We start from the raw sequence: 26,957 nt of genomic DNA on the forward strand, positions 1-26,957 counted from the left end.
CTGTGCAGCAATGCACAGCTCGAACTACATCATCAAGTTCGCCGATGAAACAACCGTGGTGGGTCTCATCAGCAAGAACGACGAGTCAGCATACAGAGAGAAGGTGCAGCGGCTAACGGACTGGTGTAGAGCCAACAACCTGTCCCTGAATGTGGACAAAACAAAAGAGATGGTTGTTGACTTTAGGAGAGCACAGGGTGAACACTCTCCGCTGAACATAGACGGCTCCTCTGTGGAGATCGTCAAGAGCACCAAATTCCTTGGTGTTCACCTGGCGGAGAACCTCACCTGGTCCCTCAACACCAGCTCTATCACCAAGAAAGCCCAGCAGCGTCTCTACTTTCTTCGAAGGCTGAGGAAAGCACATCTCCCACCCCCCATAATCAATACATTCTATAGAGGGATTATTGAGAGCATCCTGAGCAGCTGCATCACTACCTGGTTTGGGACTTGCATCGTTTCGGACCGCAAAGCCTTGCAGAGGATAGTGAGGACAGCTGAGAAGATCATCGGGGTCTCTCTTCCCTCCATCAAAGACATTTACAAAAAACACTGTATCCGCAAAGCAACCAGCATTGTGGATGACCCCATACACCCCTCACACAAACTCTTCACCCTCCTGCCGTCTGGCAAGAGGTACCGAAGCATTCGGGCCCTCACGGCCAGACTGTGTAACAGCTTCTTCCCCCAAGCCATCAGACTCCTCAATACTCAGAGACTGGTTTGACACACACACACACGTGTCCTGAGTTGCACTTTAATTACTGTCACTTTATAACTGTCTGCTACCTCAATAACTGCTATGTGCAGTATCTCATAGTATGTTATGTTTATGTTTTTAGAAACTGTCATCTTTTTGCACTACTGTGTACTGATCTCTCACTGTGCCTATTGTCCTGTTCATTGTCAGAAATTTCTTGTACTGTCCCGTACTTTTCGCACATGTTTGCACGTGCACTTTATATAGGTATATATATATATATATATATATATATATATATATATATATATATATATATATAGGTATTTTATATAGGTATTTTATTTAGTTGTGTAGTCTCATGTGGTCCTGTGTTTGTCCTATGTTGTTTTATGTAGCACCATAGTCCTGGAGGAAAGTTGTCTCGTTTCGCTGTGTACTGTACTAACTGTATATGGTTGAAACGACAATAAAAACCACTTGACTTGACTTGAAGCAGCAAACTTTGAAAAACAAAATTTATGTCACTGCCAGTACTTTTGGCCACGGCTGCACATACCATGAACTTTCGCCATGCATTCTCCTTCTCGCTACACGAGTGTTCAACCAAGCATGCTAACAGATCTGAAGGAGGCCGCTGAGCAATCGACATCTCACCCTTTTGCCTGCAGAATTGAAGAAGATTTCTCTTCCTTTTTAACGAGTCGACTTTGCTGATTTTTCCATAAACAATCAGCCACCGTACAGCCCACCAACAGAGCAAGGAAATGGCCTCCCGTCATCACCTACAGTTCAAGGAACCGAGAATACGATGGACGAACACACATTCTATCTGCCTCCTCACGTGATTTAGAGGTTTATGAAGAGGTTTATGTCTGGGCAGAGATAGATTATTATAGTGTGTTATTCTTGTGTATCAAGGTTATTGCTTGTACAGTTTACAGATTGCACTTTATTTCAAAATGGAATGTTTTTTTAACAGCCAGGAATGTTCTTTGTAATAATATAACACGGTGCTGTATGGTTATATGTATTCAATGCATCCTCTTATGGACTAAGGAAATAACATCAATTTAAAAAATCAGCTGACTTAAGGTAAAAGATTTTATTTAGTTTCTCTACACAATTGACAGCCCTAGAAGTGAAACAAGGTGGTACTACCATTTTGTCAATAAGTCAAACAGCCATAGTTATCAGCTGCTACAAAATATATTTGAATATTGTAAAAAACATTAAGCCAAATATTGGCAGATTCATTGGCTAACAGTCAATATTCTGTACAAAAGCACTTTAATTAGACTTACTTGATGGGGTACATGTGGAGATGGAAGTGAACCTGAACTGGAGAGAGCAGCATTGTGCGGATAGTGTGTCCTTTGCGGCACCTCCATCGGTTTAGGAGGGTAGATGGGTCCCCTCAGACTCTACGAGAGACATCAAGCTCAAAATTACTTTTCTAGTTTAAAAACAAACACATTATTAACCCTTCCTTGGCCTTGCAGAACTTTTGAACCATATTAGAACCATTTTAAAAACCAAGGAAGGGTTAAAGAGGTCATATCATGAGGTTTCAGACACACAGTGCATTCAGAAATTATTCAGCATTTTAGCATATCAATCTACACTCATCCCCATAAAGACAAAGTAAAAAACAGATTTTTGATAACTTTCCAAACTTTGTATCACATTGACACAATTATTCAGACTCAGTACTTAGTTGAAGCACCTTTGGCAGTGATCACAGCCTTAAGTCTTTTGGGTATGATACTACAAGCTTGTCACACCTGTATTTGGGGATTTTCTGCCATTCTTCTCTGTAAATATTCTCAAGCTCTATCAGGTAGGATTGGGACCATCAGTGCACAGCCATTTTCAGGTCTCTCCAGAGATGTTCGATTGGGTTCAAGTACGGGCTCTGGCTGGGTCACTCAAGGACATTTGCGGAGTTGTCCCTAAGCCACTCTTGTGTTGTCTTGGCTGTGTGCTTAGGGTCATTGTCCTGTTGGAAGGTGAACCAGCTCAGTCTGAGGTCCTGAGCACTCTGGACCAGGTTTTCATTAAGGATATCTCTGTATTTTGCTGCATCCAACCCTGACCAGTCCCCCAGTCCCTGCCACTGAAAAAAAAAAACAAGAGCATGATACTACCACCACCATGCACCTGTTTTCCTCCACACATGACACTTGGAATTGATGCAAAACAGTTCAATCTTTGTTTTATCAGACAAGAGAATCTTGTTTCTCACAGTCTGAGAGCCCTTAAGGTGCTTTTTTTGTGTCTTGCACTGAGGAAAGACTTCTGTCTGGCCACTCTGCTATAAAGCCCAGATCAGTGTTGTAGTGATGGTTGTCCTTCTGCAAGGTTCTCCCATCTCTTCACATGATCTCTGGAGCTCAACCAGAGAGACCATCGGATTCTTGGTCACCTCTTTTACCAAAGTCCTTCTCCTCCAATTACTTAATTTGGCCAGGCGGCAAACTCTAGGAAGAGTCTTAGTTTTTCCAAACTTGGGAACCTTCTATGCAGCCGATTTTTTTTTAGCCATCCCCAGATCTGTGCCTCGAACAATCGACTGTCTCTGAGGTCTGCAGGCAGTTCCTTTAACTTGATGGCTTGGTTTTTGCTCTGATGTGCAATTTCAGCTATGATACCTTATTTAGACAGGTGTGTGCCTTTCCAAATCATGTCCAATCACTTGATTTAGCCACAGGTGGACTCCAATCAAAGTGTAGAGACATCTCAAAGATGATTCAGAGAACTGGGATGCACCTGAGCTAAATTTCAAGTGCCATAGCAAAGGGTCTGAATACTTATGTCAATGTGATATTTCAGTTTTTTCTTTAGAATAAATTTGCAAAGTTATCAAAAATCAGTTTTTTGCTTTGTCATTATGGCCATGGAGCGTAGATTGATGTGAAAAAAATAGTAATTTAAAGCATTTTAGCATAAGGCTGATATAAAAAATGTGGGGGGAAAAATGAAGGGGTCTGAAAACTTTCTGACTGCGCTGTAACTTTATCTGATGAAGTGAATGTTTTTCATGAAGATGTGTCAAAACACATTTTTAAGTACTAAGCAAAACCAAAATACTTTATGATTTTTACCATTACAGTTTTCTGCATGGTCTAAGTAAACTTACGTACACAACTGTAAAAATGGCATCTGTACAGCACACGTTCTCTTACATGACACCTCACCTGTGGAGGCAGAGCCGTGGGCTGCAGTACAGGTGGAGGACTCCTCGCGTTATATTGCCGCCCGTGTTGAGGCATGCTGGTTAAAGACTGAGATGGTGACCCACCCTGCAGGGGTCTATAAGGGGGCGGTCCATGTACACGCATGCCGTGGAACCATGGCCACTGATTAGGCGGTTGATTTCGGTTGGTGTGCTGGCTGAGTTTCTCCACCTGCATCTGCAGCTGTGCGAGTGTGCTCTGTCTCTGCTGCTGCTGCTGTGACTGTGTGCTGGAGCACCCACCCTGAACACCATCCGGTCTGGGCCCTGCGTTCATTTGCTGTAATGAGAATGGCTGTGGACGGCTCAGATGTCGGACAGGAACTTTCTCTACGATTAGAGACCCTGCGAAAACCATCAGGAAGATTTTTATGAGAACTTAAGTTGAAGTTGAAATTCCACTATATTACAAATCAGTGGTCCTCAAAGCAGTGTTATTATAGTTTTAATTATTATAATTTAGATTTTTATATTTAGTTCAACAGTTAAGTTAATGCCTCAAATACATGGCAGCCCTGAAATACTAAAACGGAAATGAAATGTACTGAAAAATAAACCGAAACTAAAAACGTTTAAAAAAATGTTTTATCATTTATAATGAAATTTTAAATAAAAGAAAATAAACATGTAACAACTTGGCACATGTTTTAAACTTAGTTTTTTATTTCCAGTATATGTTGAAATGAACATGAACCAATATTAATAAATGCTGTACAAGTATTGTTCATTGTATGTTAATTAATGTTTTAACAATCGTTAACAAAAACAACCTTTTGTAAATCGTTACCAATTTATTTACTGCTATCCAGTAATGTCAGTCACTAAAGCTTTATTGGCATTATTGTCAGTATTTAAAATCAATTATTATTTAATAATTGTAATACAATTTATAAGGATGACAGAGGTGATGAGAAAATCTAAGCAAGTTCTTAGAACTGTAATCTTTGTTTTCATGTTGGTTTCATACAATTTTTGGCAATAGTTTAGTTACCATTTTCTACAAAAGAATTCATATAATGACTCTAAAATTGGTGTAACCATCAATAATAAGCCATAAAAAGACTTTTCTTGCACATAATGTACACTCACGTGTATTAATTTATTATTTTCAATAAAACGTTTTCCAACATATTTTTCAAGGTAAAATACAAAATTTGTTATAAAAAAAATATACATTTTAAAATGTCATAACTTATGGTAGCATTTATTTTTTCAAGAATTTCATAAATTTTTGGTTAAAAATGTTCATGACTTTTATGAATTCAGAAACTGAAAACATGTTAATCGTAAAGAAGGTATATTAAAGTCATAGTTTTTTTAATTGCATTGTTTATGTTTTTTACCTCAATATGAGAACTAACGAAAACAGATTATTTTAACCGTGTAACCACAAGTTTTAACCGGTTATTAGCTGGATAACCGATACAAGCCATGAATCAAACAAGTGGCCAAACAGGCATGACAAAGACTGGTGATATATAGATGATCTATTCTAGCTGAAACAAAACAGGCTCACATGACGTGCATATTTAGCAATAATTATTACATTAATATTTGAATGAACAACTGTATATTTCCTTCTTATATTTCATAACAAACTATTACTGAATGAATCGCTTACATGCCCTATTAACCTACGAGGTGGGTATTATGATATGTTAGTTTCACATGTTTATGGCACCATTATTTGTGAAAAAAGTGGTTTCAATGTTTAAATTGATCTATTTAAAATGGTGCCAGACTTCTGCCAAAAATTACTTATATTGGGATAAATTACATCTTATTTTAATAAAGTAAAAGTGACAGTAATGATTTTATTGTTACTGATATTTTGATATACTTAAAGAGCTTTTGCTGAATATAAGCAACTTGTGCTTGGTTAAAATTGTATATGTTATTTATTTATTTATTGAAATATTTGAAATGACATGTATCAAATATGATACAACAGGCTTTTGAGGTATATCTCTCAATCACAATTACATTACATTCATGCCCAGTAAAAAAAACAAAAATCACAGAGCTTTGAAAATTCTGACATATACTTTTTATAAGATATTGTGGCAGGGCGGAGGGCAGGGCCAGGTCGTGATTATACACACCCGGTCCCTTATCAGGCTAATTAAGCATCCGAGAGGGATAAAGGCCGACTGCGGAAGATGGTGTGACGAGAGAGAGATAGTTTGCGGTCAGCTGACCGTCATATGTGTGTTTGTGTCTTTTGTTTAAGTTTATCATTAAAATATTATTTATATTGCCAAGCTGGTTCTCGCATCCTCCATTCCATTGAACTGCGTTACAGATACATTTTACTGTGAACTAATATTTCTATGGATTTATTCATACATGCAGACTGCTCTGTCATTGTAAAGATCTGATTATTTTACATTACAAGCTATGATGATGTCATCTTACCATAAGTTCCTGAGACCCAGTGAAAAAAGTTTAACAATTTCCCTTTTTTAAATGTCAATATAGTGTTTGGTGCATAAAATACATATGATAAAAATTGTGTATTGAAAAAAACTAATATTTAATTCATATTTGATTTGATGTGTTGAATTGAACTGTGATACATTTCAGTCCATATTTATAGAACAAGGAGAGGAAGTTGTCATGGGAAAACTCTCAAACATTCGGTATCTCTGAAAAGCCCAGGAGTCCTCTGATAATACCTCATGATTTACCACTGTAGCATGTATGGGCTATGGGTTATTTAAGAAAAACTTAAATAACAAATGTCCTATACAAAAAAATGAATGGCTGGGCTTCAGGAGGAAAATGACCTAATGTATGAAATACGATGAAAACTTGCATTTTACGATTCCTTTTTATATTTTGTCTAATGGCATTAAAAACTTAAATTTAATGTCAAAATATAAGTATTTTCTGAGAATTCTTTCAGGCTGTACAGGGTTAACAATGGAAGAATAAAAATCTGAATACAATTTGTGCTGCTGGGCAATCCTACAAAAATCTACATATATATACATGGGCAGAGTAAGACAAAGAAGTCCCACCGCACATCGCCCTCCCGTACAACATAAGTGGGGGGCCCAATGCTGCTTTCCATTCAAGTCGATTGTGGGATATTCCTACTTGACATCTCTGATCCCCGATCATAAATTAATTTAATTACCAAATGCTTGGAAAATTACGTGTTAGGAAACAAATCCTGCAACACTTCCATTAGATTAGCAGCTGTTAGACTGTCACCAGCAAGGAGCTCTAAGAGATGTTTTCTAGCAACCCAATTGATAAACAACAATGCTGCAATGCTAGCATTTGTGCTACAGGTGTACGATTATACACTCTTTTCTGCAGGCGTTAGTTAAACAACTTTAATATCATGTAATGCCAGAAATTTGACTCATTTATCAATATTATTCAATAAAAGTGAATGTTTATCACTTTGTAAATCTTCCTGGGTGCCGACATGTTTGTGTGATGTCGCGCACCTGCATCTCGGCAAAGTCGGAGTAGAACATTTCCAAAAATTCTGACTGCAATTTTCCTTGTAAGAAGTTGGAAAATCAGACTTTGAGTTTAATGGAATGCAGCATTAGATGTCGAGGCTTGCAGATGTTTGTTTTTTATATGGTACATTGTCCTCATGCTACTACTTAACTTTAAAGTCCTATTTTACAATTTGCACCAAATAATTTCTCAACGGATGAAATTATCCCAAAGCCTTTAACTCTGATTACGGCACGCATTAGTTGTGGCATTGTTTTGACAAATTTACGCAACGTCACAACATTTATTTCTATCCAGAGTTAAATTCTTTTTTGACTGAGATCTTGTATTGATGACGAGAGTCGAAACACTCCATAAAGTCTTCTCCAGCACATCCCAAAGACTTTCAATGAAGTTAAGGTCAGGACCCTTTAATGGCCAATTCATGTGTTAAAATGATTCCTCATACTCCCTGAACCACTCTTTCACAATTTGTGCTTGATGAACTTGGCATTGTCATCCTGGAATATCCCCGTGATCCCCAAAAAATCCATTGATGGGATGACCTAGTCATTCAGTACATTCAGGTAGTCATCTGACTTCATTTTATTGTCGCATAACGTTGCGGAGTCTAGACCTGACCAATTGAAACAACCCCAGATCATAACACTGCCTCCAGAGACTTGTACAGTGGGCACTATTCATGATGGGTGCATCGATTCATGCACTTTCCTTCTTACCCTGATGCGCCCATCGCTTTGGAATAGGGTAAATCTGGACTCATCAGACCATATGACCTTTTTCTATTGCTCCACAGTCCAATCTTTATGCTCCCTAGCAAATTGAAGTCATGTCTTTCTTGTGTCCACACAGCTGTTTAGTCCCAATCCTGTAAGTTCTCATCACATTGTGCATGTGGAAATGCTCTTACTTTTACTTTTAAACGTAGCTGTTCTACTGTCGATTTTTTACTAAGTGTTTTAGTGTTCTCCGATCACGATCATTCAAGATTTGTTTCCGATAACATTTCTTCCGTGAAACTGATGGTTCACAACTTATCCGCCCAGGTTTTATTAATGTGTTGGACAGTTCTTAACACAATTCCAGTGATTTTAGCAATCTCCTTATTAGTTTTCTTTGCTTGATGCAGGCCAATAATTTGCCCCTTCTGAAACACAGTAACATCTTTTCCACGACCACAAGATACGTCTTCCAAAATAGTTTAAGAAATGAGAAGCTACATACTGCATGAGATATGTTAAAAGAATTGTTGAGAGTTGAAACATATGAATCACTGCAATAATGATCCAATCATAGACTCTTAAGTATCTGCTTATTTAAATCCAGATGGCGACTTTTTTGCCTGTGTACAGTATGTAAATATTTACATTTATTCATTTGGCAGACGCGTTTATCCAAAGCGAAAAAAAAGAGGACAGTGGTACGAAAAGTGCCATACTACAAAGTTTCACTAGCATCAGAATAGTATACAAAACAGATTTAAGTGCAACAAGAATTGTAAATGTTTTATTTTGTGACTGTTTAAGTGCTCTTGGAAAAGATGTGTTTTTAGCAGTTTTTTGAAGATTGAGAGTGAGTCAGCTTCACGGATTGAGTTGGGAAGGTCATTCCACCAACGTGGTATGATGAAACTGAAAGTCCGGGAAAGTGTTTTGGTGCCTCTTTGTTTTGGTATGACAAGGCGACGTTCCATAGCCGACCGCGGGCTTCTGATGGGAACGTAGTTCTGCATAAACGTTTTTAGGTATGCTGGCGCAGACCCAGTGACTGTTTTGTATGCCAGCATCAGGGCCTTGAATTTAGTATGTGCATGAACCGGCAGCCAGTGTAGAGAGACAAAGAGTGGTGTAACATGCGCTCTCTTTGGTTCATTAAAGACCAGACGTGCTGCTGCATTCTGGATCATTTGCAGAGGTCTAATAGCACATGCAGGAAGGCCTGCAATGAGAGCGTTACAGTAGTCCAGTCTAGTTATGACAAGGGACTGAACAAGCAGTCACTTCTGCAGGTATAATGAACATGCCAGATTTGAATGAGGGGAAGATTTCCAGTTAATACCGGCTTACAATTCAGTCCATTGCTCACACAAAACTACTGCATGACATGAGAAGACTTGGAAAATAGACTACTTTTAGAATACATTTTTTTATGGTGCATTCTTGGGGCTTTTTTGAGTTTGACAGCCCCATCCTTCAGATTACTTTAATGAAGAGGGCACATTGCCTTCTTTCATTAATCAAGAAAGCAGTAAAAACTAAAAGAACTAATGTAGATCATCTTTTCATGGTTTGTTTTTCAATAAAATACTTTTTCATTATTCAAAATAAACAGCGTCAAAGCTGAAAAAAAAATGCATTTAACGTAGCTTTTGTTATCAATTGTTCAATCAAAAATGCTTTAGATTAAGATGATCGATTACCTGTAGTTCAATAATAGATTAAGATTGCCAGTTGGGGTGCCACCTATTGATTAGCATATATGATTGTGAGTTGATTATGGACGCATCTTACCAAGATCAATATTTGAAGCCCAAAAAGTCGTTCGACACTGGAATCGAACTGAACTCTGAGGAACATACGAGATGTTACACTTTGCTCGCATGAGGTACTGGATTTGACACGTGATCTGAGGAGAAAAAGACAATCCATGAGTACACCAGTCGCAATTATTAGATTGCATTACTTGATCTAAACGTGATTACATAAGCTAACCACATTTCACACTTTTAATTCCAATCACATGTAGCCATCCAAACGATGGTCTTAAAAAATAACCACAAATGTCCTGAAATCTGCATCATTATACAGTATGTCTCTTATTCCATTTAAGCACAAGAGGAAGCGATTAGTACAAATATTATTTTCTTAGTATTTAATAAAAAAACACAAACAAATAATAACATTCAATGTAGTAGTATAATAATAATTAAAATAGCATATTTTATTACTAAAATTTATTAAAATATTTAATAGTAAAATATTATAAATATCACTTTAATTCTACCCTGTGCAATCCTTATTAATAAAGCCTTAATGGAACTCATACATTTTATTGTATGATTCCAAGTTTCTTGAATTAATTAAAAGATAATCATAAAGTCAGCCTGTCATTGTCACAATTTTTACAGCAGCTATTTCAGTACAATATGATCTGGTTGGCTAATTGTACTAAATACGTGATTTTCAGTCCAACAACGCAAAGACACTTTTTGTATCACTCCGCTTGTCCGTGTTCACAGACTCTTCTCATATAGTGCTGAGGATTTTGATTATCCCAATGGGGCTTGATTGACTTGAATCATTTCACCAAAGGGATTTGCTCACTGACCATTTCTGCAAATTATATATTAAGGTCAGATGGTGGTGACAAATTAACATCTTATGATACAAGCGAGCCATTAAATCATTGACTCAAATGAACACAAATGTGAACACAGTCATTTACAAATGAATGAGAATGATTGAAGTAGATTCTCTCAAAAGCTCTCATTCACAAATGAAACAGCACCAGTTTGAAAGCAGAGTATGAGTGCACTGAAGACATTGGAGAGCTTGATGGCTCTTTGAAACTAATTTTGAACAATGGCAGAGAAGAAATGTACCAGTTAACGGACCAATTTCTGTCTGCAGTGTTAATTATTGACCGTGCTGTTGGTCTGAATATCAGCACGGCTGTGATTCAGCCATGAATCTTACTTGATACTGATTAACTCTCAGATGTGGGTTAGTGGGACATGTATTAAGTAGTGTTACTCTTACCAGGCGTTTGCAGTAGAGGAGGGCAGTTCCACTGTTACTGGCTGTGGCCCACTTAGTGAAGTTGATCACATGATTGAGATGTGTGGACAGTGAGGTTACATCTTGTTGCTGCCTTTTCAGGAGAGTTTCATGGTCTTTTGTGATTGCCTAAATATTATGCATCATTAAGTATAACAGATCATATTATAGCGATTATATTTTACTAGGTGAAATATAGGACAGTACCTCGAGTTGATTGACTAACATCTTTCCTTTCCTGTTGATCTCCATTATGAGATTGCAGATGGATTTTTTGATCTCGTTCGCCACAGTCTTGCGATTTTCATCCACTTGCTGAAGACTGATAATAACATTATAAAACATAATGTACAACAGTTAGTTCCGGTTCTCGAATCTGTTTGGACAAGAGACATTCCATGAGTTCTGATGGTCTGACACCATCAGCATTCCGAAATTTCACTGTGTGTATGACTCCGCTTGTGTTTGTGCCGTTCTAAACTAAAGTGTAAGGGCAGCGCATATCTGTTAAGAGCTATCTGTCTCTTTACATTTAATATTGTGACATCACATATTTTAGCCTGCATGTGGAAGCAAAAGACCATTTTTGAGAGTAATATGAGTTCAGTTGGTGACATGAAGTAAATCAGCATCACTGTGTTTACATCCAACAACGCTCCATGATCGTTCATTTTACTTCTACACTATTAAAGCTAGGAAATAGCTTTAAACGGCTTTAAACTAACAGCTGAGAGATGAGACAGACTGATTAATTACTCAATCTCAAGGCGCTTACCTCTTACCAGAGTTTCCACATTGGAGCAGACATACTGTTCAAATTGGTGGAGAAGAATGCGGTTTTATAGTAAAAGACTCTTTCGCACCAGCTACGAAATAGGGAGGAATACCCCTGCTTGAACGGCCATTTTTCCACTGAGAAAAAAGAATTAATTTGACAAAAATCACATTATCTTCAGAAAGCTGACACACTACAGCATCTCTGCTTGGGAGAGACAGGTGATCGCACATGCTCCATATCTTTCTCTCTCTCTCTCTCACACACACATCCTTGTTTCTCCAATAACATGTAAAAAATAGCCCAAGCCATGATACTAGTAGTTCTAAAGTGATGTTTTTGAGAGGCTTGGACACATCAATTGTTTTGAACCAACAACGGCAGATTCTGATTTGTGGCATTAGAAATTAGTTTCATGCACAAATGTGTTTATGACCGTACTCAGTTTTTCCAAAAAAATTTATTTACTTGTTCATCGAACTGTTGTATATAAGCAATATTGCAATCATGGGATGTGGGCCTAAATCAGTACTGCTGTGATTACCTGGTCGAATCACAGCAGTGCTGATGTAGGGCCATATCGCACTCTTGCTCGTGTGATATTGATTAAATATCTATGCAGTATTAACTTTTATAAAAACATTTAAAATGGATATAATTTTTTTCATGTTTGCAATAATTAAAAAAATGATAAATAAAACATGTTTAACTTACCAAATATAATACATAATAATACATAAACTAACATAACACATAACATAACACAACACAACCTAAAATAACATAACCTAACCTAACATCACATACCATAAAACATAACATAACCTAACACAGTGTTCCCCATATCAATTTTGCAGTGGTGGTGTGCTGAATAATGAACGTCGCTGTTGGACTTTCACATGGTTTAATATACTTGACGCAACATAACACTTGCCAGCCCCAGTCAGCTGTGCACTTTCTACACTGCGAAAGGGGCCCCACCACACACAAAAATACATGCAATTACTCACAGTGACGTAAACGTATAACAACTCATGTCAAACTCGCTTAATTTCAAGTGGCTTGCAAGCTCATTTCTGAAACGTAGGATGGCAGGGGATCGCAATGTTTCACTGAATAATCATTTAGCGTTGAGCCTTCCCCTGTCATCTGTATGTTTTTGAAAAGCATTTTGCTAGTTTCAAAAGTGTAATGAAACAGCACTACAAGAGTCAATTATCAACACAGCTTAATCATAGCAGCACGAGTGCAGAGCAGGTGCAGTAATTCACGGACTGGCCTCAAACGCACAACAGACTATTTTAATTGTGCTTGTGAAGCATTGAGATGCCTAACCAGAGGGATCACGAAACCCATTTGAATGTGGTACAGAACTGTTAGTTGCAAAACTCTTATGTCTCGGTGATGAAACTAGTTTAAAACAAACAGATCCACATTCTGAACAGCACTGACAAAGAAAACAGGAGAAAACATAAATTAGAAGGCTTTTCAATTCTCAAATCACAACACTTACATGGAACAAGGAACTTTACCATGGATTTACAGAAGTAAAACTAACTGTACTGTACTAACTATAGTAGTTGTGGCAGAAAAACTTTGTAAATGTATTTAGACTGCTTTTTTTTATTACAAAAATGCCATTATTCTTTATACAGAAACCTTAGTTAATGATAATGGTAGTGAGGAGCCATGCATGGTTTCACCTATGCTTACCATGAACTATTACAAATCTCATTGTTAAAACTACGGATACTATAGAAGAACTATCGTGCATTTTCATAATTATGGACCAAGCTATCAGTTTTCCATCTATGTAAAATCTGTACTCTTGTAATGATCTCTGATTGTAAGAAATGTAAGTTGTTTTGTTTGCCTTCAGAAATTCCAAGACATGACTGTAGTTTAATCAGTAGGAGCCAAATGAAAGCAATCTGTAAAGAAGACCCAACTTATTCAAACTGTTGGAATATTTCAATTCTGCCATATAAACAATAGGTGTTCATTTTTTCCACAGATGTTACTGTTGTTAATATCATCCTTTTCATCTGCATTCCAACCTCAAAATCAATGCTGTACTGTCAAATTTGCATTTCAATGCACATAACCTGTAATATTTGCATGGGTGCTACCAAAGCAAGTGCTGGTGCGACATTTTCAAAGGGCCCTTTGTGGGCACAAATAAACCCTGATGTGGCCCAGGCTGAAATTGAGTTTGACACCCATTTTAATCTATTCTTCGATCAACATGAATTAATAAGGGTCTGAATCAATAAGGGTCTCACGTGCACACAACAGCACCGCTGCTACTTTATATGTAATAACTTGCTATGTTAATTAAGCTTATGGGGATGTTTGCTTGTGAGTCTGAGCAGTGTTATTATTCACTTCTTGAGGAGCAGTCATTAAAAGTCTCAGTATCACATACATTCTCTTGTTTTTAATGTTAAACATGAGAGAAGACCTGCGCTGGTGGTCACTGATGTCCCTTGATCTTTCTGTCAAGAGTCGCATCAGTGTACTGGAGCAAAAGCAGGGGGTTTCACGCTGTCAGATTAGTCCGAAACAGAGCACGGTTCACATGAAAATGTGTTAATGTGAAAACTGTTTTGCAGACCAGTACAGAACACGAAAATGACGTGCGCATGCGTTTTTGCCTATTAAGCATGATGACATCTTCAGTTGCACAAAAACAAACACAAACGTTTCTCATTTATCCTAAAAGCATTTTTTTCATTGGAGTTATCTTGCATTGGGACCTAACGCGCCTCCACAGCGTTCAAGTCTGCTGTTTTATTCTTAATTAAGTTAATGTCAGTGTTACTGGACACTTTTATTTCCTTTTTCTCTTTTTTTTTTTTCAAACATTCTTGTCCCTCTGAATCATTTATGTTTATGAAGGCTACACAATGGAGTTCTCAGAGTTTGACACATTATATTATTTAACAGTCATACTGGTGTCAGTGAGTGTAGTTTAATTAAATGTTTATTTTCTAGTAAACCACATAGCTTGTCATTTGTCATTCATTTTAGTTAAGATATGCTGTGGTAAATTTTGACATTGATTTTTCTTATTTGATATGTGTACATAGATGTTTTAGGAAATGTATTGTCATGAAATTCGCCTCAAAGTCATGGAAAATGTTTGGTAAAAAAAAAAAAATGTGTATGACCCCTGATAACGGTTCACGTCTGTACACATCTGTACTAGCTTGCGAGTTAAAGTGCGTGTTATGCATATTTGTGTTGCAAAATGGATCGCTTTGTATTGACTTGAGTTTCCCCACCTCTCTCAAAAGGCTATGAAAGTCCTCATCCCCTTCATCTCCACTTACTTGCGTGCTTAAAAGCAAATACTGATCATGGCTGCAGGTGGAGGAGGATTTACGTTTATTCCTTTCTACCGTGAAGCCCTGCATCCCCGCATATTGAAAAAAATATAACCTATTTAAAAAACAAACTGAATTTAAAATGGAATGTTGATAGTTTAATAAAAATCTAATCAAATCACTTTATTGTCACACTACCATGTACACAAGTGCAACAGTAGGTGAAATTCTTGTGTGCAGTTCTGAGCAACATAGCAGTCATGACAGTGACGAGACATATACCAATTACAATAAACAACATACTTACACAACACATTTTACATATCTAATGTACACATACTTACACAACACAATAATTATATATAATGTACAATACACACAATATAGAATATACAATACAATAAAGTAAAGAGTATATGAAATATATATAAGTAGTTGTATTGAGGAGAATATATTTGACAGTCCAGTGTGAGATTATAGATGAATAATGTGCAGTGCCAATTATTGATCCTGATAGATCAAGTGTTCAGCAGTCTGACTGCTTGGGGGAAGAAGCTGTCATGTAGTCGGCTGGTGCGGGTCCTGATGCTGCGATACCGCCTGCCTGATGGTAGCAGTGAGAACAGACCATGACTCGGGTGGCTGGAGTCTCTGATGATCCTCCGAGCTTTTTTCACACACCGCCTGGTATATATGTCCTGGAGGGAGGGAAGTTCACCTCCGATGATGTGTCTGGCAGTCCGCACCACCCTTTGCAGGGCTTTGCGGTTGTGGGCGGTGCTATTGCCGTACCAGGCGGTGATGCAGCCAGTCAGGATACTCTCTACAGTACTAGTGTAGAACCGTGTGAGGATGTGGTGGTTCATTCCAAACTTCCTCAGCCGTCTCAGGAAGAAGAGGTGCTGGTGAGCCTTCTTCACAAAGGCCTCAGTGTGGACGGACCATGTGAGTTCCTCAGTAATGTGGACACTGAGGAACTTGAAACTGCTGACTCTCTCCACTGGTGCTCCATTAATGGTGATGGGGCTGTGTTCTCTGTCTTTCTTCCTGAAGTCCACTACAAGCTCCTTGGTTTTACTGACGTTGAGGGAGAGGTTGTGCTCCTGACACCAGTGTGTCAGAGTGTGACCTCCTTTCTGTAGGCTCTTTCATCATTGTCAGTGATCAGACCTACCACCGTCGTATCATCAGCAAACTTAATGATGGCATTGGAGCTATGTGTTTCCACACAGTCATGTGTGTTTAATGAATACAGGAGTGGACTGAGAACACAGCCCTGCTAGGCTCCAGTGTTGAGGGTCAGTGATGAGGAGATGTTGCTGCCCATTCTAACCACCTGACGTCTGCCTGACAGGAAGTCCAGGATCCAGCTGCACAGCGAGCTGTTTAAGCCCAGAGCCCGGAGTTTCTCATCAAGCTTTGGAGGGCACTATGGTGTTGAATGCTGAGCTGTAGTCTACAAACAGCATTCTCACATATGTGTTCCTTTTTTCCAGATGGGAGAGAGCAGTGTGTAGTGTAGATGCAATGGCATCATCAGTGGAGCGGTTGTTGCGGTAGGCAAACTGCAATGGGTCCAAAGAGGGGGGCAGCACAGAGCAGATGTAATCTCTGATTAACCTCTCAAAGCATTTGCTGATGATGGGAGTCAGAGCAACAGGACACCAGTCATTTAAGCAAGTGATTATGGTTTGCTTCGGTACAGGCACAATGGTTGATGTTTTGAAGCATGTGGGGACTACAGACAGGGAGAGGGACAGATTGAAAATGTCCGTAAAAACACCAACCAGTTGATTCGCACACGCTCTGATGACACGTCCCGGAATGCCATCTGGACCCGCGGCTTTATGGATGTTCACCCATTGGAAGGATCGGGTTACATCTGCTACAGAGACGGAGAGTGAACCAAGCTCTGTAGCGTCAGCCGCGAGTGCTCTCTCCGCGAGGGCGGTGTTATTGTCCTCGAAACAAGCATAACATTTATTAAGTTCGTCTGGGAGAGATGCAGCGGTGTTCACGGCGGAGTCTTTATTCCGTTTGTAGTCCGTGATGGTGTTAATTCCCTGCCACATACTTCTAGAGTAGTTTTGTAGTAGTAGCCTAATAGTACAAATAACAATAGCCTAATTAGTGGTTGTGGAGGTGTTGGGCATGGCTGTCTTCAAGTTCTCTAGGGGGAGGCTCACTTTAACCCAATTTGAAAACCCCTGACCTAACCTAAATATATATATATATATATACAGGTGAAACTCGAAAAATTAGAATATCGTGCAAAAGTTCATTAATTTCAGTAATTCAACTTAAAAGGTGAAACTAATATATTATATAGACTCATTACAAGCAAAGTAAGATATTTCAAGCCTTTATTTTATATCATTTTGATGATTATGGCTTACAGCTTATGAAAACCCCAAATTCAGAATCTCAGAAAATTAGAATATTGTGAAAAGGTTCAGTATTGTAGGCTCAAAGAGTCACACTCTAATAAGCTAAACACCTGCAAAGGGTTCCTGAGCCTTTAAATGGTCTCTCAGTCTGGTTCAGTTGAATTCACAATCATGGGGAAGACTGCTGACCTGACAGTTGTGCAGAAAACCATCATTGACACCCTCCACAAGGAGGGAAAGCCTCAAAAGGTAATTGCAAAAGAAGTTGGATGTTCTCAAAGTGCTGTATCAAAGCACATTAATAGAAAGTTAAGTGGAAGGGAAAAGTGTGGAAGAAAAAGGTGCACCAGCAGCAGGGATGACCGTAGCCTGGAGAGGATTGTCAGGAAAAGGCCATTCAAATGTGTGGGGAGCTTCACAAGGAGTGGACTGAGGCTGGAGTTACTGCATCAAGAGCCACCACACACAGACGGGTCCTGGACATGGGCTTCAAATGTCAAACGTCTTACCTGGGCTAAAGAAAAAAAGAACTGATCTGTTGCTCAGTGGTCCAAAGTCCTCTTTTCTGATGAGAGCAAATTTTGCATCTCATTTGGAAACCAAGGTCCCAGAGTCTGGAGGAAGAATGGAGAGGCACACAATCCAAGATGCTTTAAGTCCAGTGTGAAGTTTCCACAGTCTGTGTCATCGGCTGGTGTTGGTCCACTGTGCTTTAAGTCCAGAGTCAACGCAGCCGTCTACCGGGACATTTTAGAGCACTTCATGCTTCCTTCAGCAGACAAGCTTTATGGAGATGCTGACTTCATTTTCCAACAGGACTTGGCACCTGCCCACACTGCCAAAAGTACCAAAACCTGGTTCAATGACCATGGTATTACTGTGCTTGATTGGCCAGCAAACTCGCCTGACCTGAACCCCATAGAGAATCTATGGGGCATTGCCAACAGAAAGATGAGAGACATGAGACCAAACAATGCAGAAGAGCTGAAGGCCGCTATTGAAGCATCTTGGTCTTCCATAACACCTCAGCAGTGCCACAGGCTGATAGCATCCATGCCACGCGCATTGAGGCAGTAATTAATGCAAAAGGGGCCCAAACCAAGTACTGAGTACATATGCATGATTATACTTTTCAGAGGGCCGACATTTCTGTATTTAAAATCCTTTTTTTTATTGATTTCATGTAATATTCTAATTTTCTGAGATTCTGAATTTGGGGTTTTCATAAGCTGTAAGCCATAATCATCAAAATTATATCAAATAAAGGCTTGAAATATCTTACTTTGCTTGTAATGAGTCTATATAATATATTAGTTTCACCTTTTAAGTTGAATTACTGAAATTAATGAACTAGTATATATATATATACGAGTTTCACCTGTATATATATATTAATTTATTTTTCCACTCTAGAATTTTCCATGACAAAAAAGTCTGGAGGCCTGGAATTCATTATTTTTAAATTCCGTGATATTTCCAGGTTTCGATGCAGACCTTGACAATACAAATTTTATGTAAATAACTTTTAATGTTTTCAATAATACTGATAAAAAAAAATTTCATGAATATATTTACCCATTGTTTATGGTGATAAATACGTCCTCTATTGCTTTCTTCTTTTCCTGAAGCTGGCAGGTCATGTTTTCCAGGTGTTCCTTGTGGTTCTTATATGCGTCGTCGAGAAACTGGTAACTGTATTATAAAACCTCTGTTAGCTGCTGAGTTCAATTATAACTCATGTTGAAGACATCAATAATATATACATTTACTTTAAAGGAATGTTTACAATATAAGTTAAGCTCTATGGACAGATATCTCTAACATACTGCCATGTACTACTAAAAATTATTTGGAAGAATCCCTCAGTTTAAAAAAAACAAACAAAATGGGTAGGTCATGGAGATCTTTTGAAAACATGGTTCAACATTTTAGGATTCCCAGATCTCAGTTCTTTAGGTATTTACAGCTGCGCCATCTGCTCTGTATTATTTTTGGGAGTAGTGTACACCCCCCAAAGCGGCAGATACTCTGGAAGTGGTGATTACTGCTTTTGGAAAAGGTCATGAGGCATCAGTATATTACTCCCTGCTTATTCAGAGTCTGGGGGGTGGAGCTTCAACTTATCTCAAGAGATTATAGGAGAAAGACTTGGTGTTGGAGGGGGGAGTGTGGGCTAGGATTCTAAAAAACACCAAGTCTGCATCTAGAGATGGGTGCACCTTATGCAATTTAAGATTTTGCATCGATTCTATTGGACCCCCTCTAGATTGTATAGGCTTGGACACACCCACCTGCTGGCGATGTGAATCAGAAGACAGGGACACAACCCATATTTTTGGGGATGTGTTAAGATCCAAGCGTTTTGGATAAGGGTTCAGAGCTTTGTGTGTGACGTGGTGGACACTCAATTTTCATTTTGCCCAAGACTGTGTGTTTTGGGTGATGGGGTGGTCCTGAATGTGGGTGATAGATATATGGAGAGGTGGGTCCTGACCGGCGTGATGATTGGCAGGTGGATAATCCTCAGGGGATGGAGGTCGTCTGGTGCACCCTCAATTCATGAGTGGTGCATCGCGTTGGGCAGGGTTGCGGCGTTTGAGGAGATGGTGTATAGAAGGCTGGGCAACCTGGATATATACATCAGGAAGTGGGGTGGCTATCTGGCCTTTTTGGAGGGCTCTTGAGGAGAGGCAGCAGAGAGGGACTTGTATTTTTTTTTATGTCTCTAAATATTTTCTGCTGTTTTATTGTCTATTTGTGTGTCTTTGTCAGTTGGCTTTTGACAAATGGAGTGCTTGTTCGTGTCAGGTGTGGGGGGGTTGTTGTTTTTTACAAACTGAGGGACTGAAATGATTTCTGTGTTAACTACTCTCAACTCTGAATATTCCTTGTATATACTTAGCAGACGATTTCTCACTAGAGCTCCATGGCACTACTAAAGTCACAAAATGTGATATAAATTTGTGCTGTACTTGTGGTCCTTGTGTTTGAGTAGTTGGCAGTCTCTGCAGGTGAGCCGATCACAGGTTTCACAGAAAAGCTTCAACGGCTCCTGCTTGTGAATCTCACAAAAAACGGGCTTCTGTGTGGACGCGCCCATCGCCTCTGTGAAAGATGATTAATAAAATGTAATGTGTAACTTCTTAACTAAAAGTTTAGTTAAGTTTATTTAGTTGCTCAATAGCAAGCCAAAATTTATTTTAATCATGAACAGGATATGAATAATATATATATATAATTAAATTTCCACTAGTAAAAATGAAATATTTTAATACTGGTTTGCACAAGTAAAGATTTTCATTTTTATATCAAAGACGACGTTATTATTTGAGGAAATTATCGTTCTTGATATCAAAACTGGATTTTCAACAAATAAAAAAGCAATCCTTGATATCTGTAACTTATCTTAGAAATGGACATTTGCACTAGTTACAACGTAATCATTGATGAAAAAAAATGGCTGATTTTGCTTAGTATATTGTGGATATGTAAAATTCAACTAGTAAACATTTGTGGTCGACCAATATGGGGTTTTTAATGGCCGATGCTGATATCCAGAGAGGGTGGCAGTTAAGCTGACAAAATGCCGATATATAACACAATTTAATATAGTAAATAACAAACAAAAAATTGCTAAAAAATAAATAAATAATAAAACTCTTACTAAGCACTATATTTACTCAATTTCACACAAAAATTTTACTTTGTAAAATAATTTCTTTAAAAAGATTGTATTTTAATTTTTTTTTCTGATTTCTGTTAAGTCCATTTTTTTTTGTCATTTATATTTTCATGAAGAAATTGTTAATATATTAGGAAGGAAATAACAGTACGCACAGCCACTGATGGCATATGAGCAGTAGCATTTTCTCACAAAAGACTGAATCAAACCAATTGTACATACAGTGATATTTACTCACAGCACACGTTAAGTACTTTTACTTTGAAGTTGCACTCAAGCGCTCGTGCGGATGCAGCGAGAGCAGCAGCAATCTACTGAGAGTTTAAACGGCATAGATAGCCTGCTTGGATTGTCACAGACTGACTGTCATGAATTGTGAATCAGAGGAACTTTTGATCCCTATCCAAAAGTTTTGATTCTGGCTGATAGAAAACACGCTTAAAAGGACGATATCAGATGAGCACTTAGACGGTTCTTTCACTCACTTCTTAAGACCGCAAATGGGAAAATGTATCAGCAGATGCCGATAATATAAAAATTCAGGATATCGGCCGATTTATCTGCCTCTGTGATATATCGGTCGACCACTAGTAAAAATGAATTATAGAGATCTTTAAATGCGTTTTGAACAAGAATAACAGATCATTGTGAAATTCTACTAGTGAAAATGCAATTACAGATATCTATAATTCATAGCCTGCATGTGGAAATGTGAAAGGGCTTGCCATAGTTGCAGCAAATTGAAAAGAGTATGTGTAAGTGTTAAAAAGAAAGCTTGTTCTTTTGTTTTTCATTCAAATTATACTTGCTTTGATATTTTTTTATCTAAATGAATGACATTCAGCTGGCCTGCACAATTAATTCAAATTACATTTTGGAATTACAATTTAAGCTACCACAAGTAACCCATCGTGTAAAGCATCAATTACAACATTCTATTGAGGTATACTCCTAATGGGCAAAAAACTCGATTTACAACATGTTTTTCATTTTTTGTTTTAGCAACAGAGCACTACCCAAACAAAGAAATGTCCATTACTTCAAATGTTTGTCAAAATTGAAATAGCAGTTTTGTTTTTCATGCTGCTCAAGAGGGCCAATGTGACCATTTAGTCTCGATCATAGTTTATTGTTGTATACAACAGCAATAGATTATTTTAAGCACACATTTCTACACTTGTTTTACATAAACAATATGGCACACAAACTACTGATCGAAATGAATCACAATTCAAATATCAATGTAAATAACGCAATTATGATTTTTATAACCGTGCAGCCCTAACATTCAAATCTCCAAATGCTTTTTGGGGCCACTGCTATACCATACATTTGGTAGATGCAAAACTTGTACATAATGCTGAATTATATGGAATTTAATCTGCATACATTGAGATCATATCACTCATAAACAATAAACAGGTTATAATTAGAGCACAACCGATTATGCATTTTCATTTTACCATCTCAACAAAGCAGTGTAATGTTATGTTAAAATGTATTTAAGGCCTTCATATTTGTCCCATGCACTGCTATTGATTATACGTGTTTCTGGTCAAACCTGAAGACATCTCTGTCATTTGTCTGAGCGTGTGATCTCGGGTGAACTTCACACGCTGATGTGCTTCCATGCAGGTGACACACAGAAACTCCACACACTCCACGCAGAAACAGCTCGCCTCGGTATTGTCATCGCAACTCACGCACAGCTGCGAACAAAACGTGTGACGTCAACTAATGCAATTCATCAGAGACACGTTACATAGCAACAGATGGAAGTAAAAGTTGACTTTCAACATTATACATGCATTAGTACTCATTAGTACCGGCTCATTCATGAATCACCCTACACTGGTTGCACTACATGTTTGTTGTTGCGCCATGGCAAAAGAAAGATGTGGTTTAATTATTGTTTTAGTATTATTTTGCTGTGCCCAGTCTTTCTCACATTTAATTTAGACTGAAATACAAAACTAAACAACTCAGCAATAATATCATTTATTTTGCAGTGATCCTGCAGATTCATTAGCAGTGCAGGAAAAACTGTTGGGGTGCAGTAAATACATCATAATATCCAAACAAACATGCACCTGACAGCTCTTTTCCATCGTACTACTCGGCACTTCCATGGAATCCTTGACAAAGAAGTTATCCAAGACCTCAACATCCATACACTCCTGCTGACACACCGGACAGCGGATTGTGTTCACTGATAAACAAACACACAGCATGTTACAACACATCACAAAACAAATATATCAATCAACAGACATATTTGTAATATTATAATGTTGCGAATTTGTGCCAAAAATAATTACAATAAAGTTACACATGTTTTTGCTTTGTTCCAAAAAAATTAAGAAAAGCAGGCAAATATAACTAGAGATGCACCGATCGACCGGCCAGGGACCGGAATTAGCCGATTTTCCGCATGCTCGGCCGGATCGGTGACCGGCCGGTCAGCCTCACGTCTGTCTGATTCCAAGCCGGTCCGTTTTGTTGCGCAGGCAATAACGTCACAGCCGCACGTAAACATGTCATTGGCGTGGATGATCTTCACTGTGAGTGAAGAATACATAAAGTTCGAAATGTGTAATAATTGTACGGCCAAAGTAAATCGCTGGGGAACCACCACAATAACTTTCGGATCAACAAACCTAATTAGACATTTATAACACCCTCACCCAGCTGAAAATGCCCATTTTAAAAAAGAAGCTAAAAAGTGAAAGCGGCTAAAGCTAGCCAGAGCTCAGAGCCAGTCACAAGTCAGCAGCCTCTCCTATCATTCCTTGTAATGAGCAGCGAAAATACCAAAGCAATTATGAGGAAAATGATGGAATTCATGGCCCTGGATGACCAGCTGTTCTCCATAGTTGAGGACAGAGGGTTCAGAAATCTGATACATTTCCTCGATACAGAGTATGAGGTACTTTCAGACGTCGCGTTGCCCGAGTTGTTTAACCTCGTGTCATGTCACACACGCAGCCTGTTATCTGTCAACATTTGGGTACACAAATCCGGGAGAGGGGGAAGGGGGGTGCTGGATGGCAGAGGCAGGCTAAATAGCTACTATACAAATTGTGCCGTTGTGATTTAATGTGCTGAGTAACGTCATTTTTCCCACCGTGTCCGATATTAAAATCAGTGCGACACACATTACAAAAGGCGTGGGCATTGTCGATATGGCTTCGGGATATGAAATTCAATTCTTCCATCCAGATGTTGTTAAATGTACATGTATATTTTGTTTTTTTCACCGGAGCACCAGCTGAGTCCTCCTCTCCCATCTACCAGTGATTCTTGATTTAACATCCCGCGTCTACTGCCTGCGCAGATATCAACAGCGCAAATGGGTTGTAGGTTGCCAGGTTGAGGTCATAAACCTAAATAATTGTTTTGTTAGATGAGTAATAAAGAGAAAAAGGTGCATTTATAAAAATAGTGGACAATGACATCTGTTATATAAAGCAACTTATTTGCAGTTAATTGTTATTTCTACATCTTTCCTGTCACAGAGCACTTTATTTTGAGAGTTGTTTAAGTGAGAGAAGATCCTGTAACTTAGTGCAGTTTGGGGAAAATTGTAATGTTTAATCATTTATTTTATTATGAAAATAAAATTTAGCATTGAAGAAAGGTAGATTTTGTTTGTATATGTGGTCAATAATAGTTCTTAGAAAGAAAATCGGAATTGGGAAAAATCGGTATCGGCAGGTCACACTTGCACAAAATCGGAAATCTCTAAATATAACACAAACATATTTCACTGAACAATACAATGAGATAGAGATATTGTAAAGTGATAAAGTAGTAATAAGTAAGTACTACGGTTTAGTAAGTTTAACAAAAGTTATTTTGTGCCAAGATAACAACAAAAGTTACAGAAATCTCTGCAAAGGAAGACAGACAGAAGGACTGAAGGAAAGAAGACAGGAAGAAAGGAAGGCAGGAAGGAAGACAGGAATGAATGAAGACAAGAAGGAAGAAAGGGCTTTTTTTTTAATCTACATACATTATTTAACGGCTACATAACAAATCATTTAAAAATGCACATGAAGTATATGTAGATGAGTTTATTATGTGAGAAAAGGGCATAGAGAGAGACATGAAACTAGCACAGCTATGAGGGAAATCACTTGACAACAGTCAATTAAAAAGTTTAGGTCATTACACACAAAGATTTGATGGGATAATGCTCTAAACGCTAAATCAGAATGAAGTATTCTGGTGAGGTGTGTAATGACTTAAAACATGTTAAAAATTTTCCCCTGGGGACCAATAAAGTTCTGTCTAATATTTACATGAAAAGTACAATAAAGTATCAAAAGGCAAGGGATACCTGTCTAGTTGTCACATGGGCTTTTCAGTATGTCAGTAATTGTAAAACCTCTTAAATCCAAATCATTTTTGTGAATTCTACCCTCCAAAAGTACATTTTCACCATCATATTTTAGCCATAGCTCTTGTGTAAACATGCAAATATAATGAAACTACGAACGCATATATTCATTCAAGGCCAACAATATTATGAATGCAGATTTTTACTGAAAATGTTACATTTGTTCTTTATGGCACATATATTTTTAATAATAGTCAGGTTGGGGCATGTTGTCACATGTGCTTTAAATGCCTTTAAATCTTCAATTGATCAATTACAATATTTGTTGGCCAATTGTTTTTTATGATTTCTTTTCCACTTTTTAATTTTTTCATGAATCATTTTGTGCTTTACTTTTTAAGTTTGGAAGAAAAGCCTATATTTTGGAGTCAGTTTTATCTTGGTGGTTGTACTGATGGGGTACCAGGCAAACTCGCAGTTGGGGCATGTTGTCACAAAAGGTCAATGTGTGTTCAGGGTGAACTGTAACTTTTGTCCTGGGCAAGAACAGCAAAAAAAAAAAAAAAAAGTTTAATCGATGTTTTGTAGCCAAAGCTATGGCTATGCAAAATTGACTTACAAAAACAAACCCACCCCAAGAAATATTCACAGAAGTAAAAAGTGTGACATCGTTTGTGCTATCGTTTGTGTTACAATTGTCTCTAACATATTTAGAGCCAAAACAAACAAACAACAACAGGTCCCTTCCTGCACAAACTCACAAGTTCCCCTCTAGTATTCCCAATCCCTCTTTTGTATTAAAGTCTTACATTGTTGCGCAGGCCTGGCGGAGGAGGCCGGTAAACATCTGCTGCAAAATGAATGCAGACAGGGCAGCAGTTTGGGCTCTCTGCTGGTGAAACTGAGTTTACACACGGGACACACGTCCATCAGGACACCGCTGTGATGATCCCGAACATCAGCGTCCTGCACCGGCATACTCTCCGCCTCATTCTCCACAATGATCACCAGATCATCATCATCACACAGCACCTTCTGCCCGCTTTCATCCATCGTTACTTCAGGAAGACATCGCCCTTTTCAGTAACTCGTGTGAGATATTCAGTGCGCTCTAGATAGCGATATGCTCGGAAATTCGCGCCGGATTGTTCACTCGAAACAACATGAATTGAGTTAGTGAATGAAACGCGCTGCTCATTGTCTGTTTCATTTTTACATTTAGCTCGCGTTAGTGTTGTTGTTCGGGGGCCCCATCATGAC

At 38.3% G+C, this 26,957-nt stretch overlaps 1 protein-coding gene across 1 annotated transcript; it reads right to left on the reverse strand.

Moving 5' to 3' along the window:
• Positions 1-1,353: 1,353 nt before the first annotated feature.
• LOC127639057 (transcription intermediary factor 1-alpha-like) lies at positions 1,354-26,957 on the reverse strand. Its single transcript, XM_052120892.1, has 11 exons — positions 26,507-26,957; positions 23,449-23,567; positions 22,920-23,067; positions 20,649-20,781; positions 19,252-19,368; positions 11,396-11,510; positions 11,171-11,317; positions 9,923-10,037; positions 3,898-4,280; positions 2,005-2,124; positions 1,354-1,485 (listed from the first exon to the last, which is right to left on the reverse strand). Exons 1-11 carry the CDS (start codon positions 26,748-26,750, stop codon positions 1,354-1,356), a joined length of 1,773 nt encoding a protein of 590 aa, XP_051976852.1. The 5' UTR covers positions 26,751-26,957.

Source organism: Xyrauchen texanus, chromosome 47, assembly GCF_025860055.1.
Source record: "Xyrauchen texanus isolate HMW12.3.18 chromosome 47, RBS_HiC_50CHRs, whole genome shotgun sequence".
NCBI lineage: Eukaryota > Metazoa > Chordata > Actinopteri > Cypriniformes > Catostomidae > Xyrauchen > Xyrauchen texanus.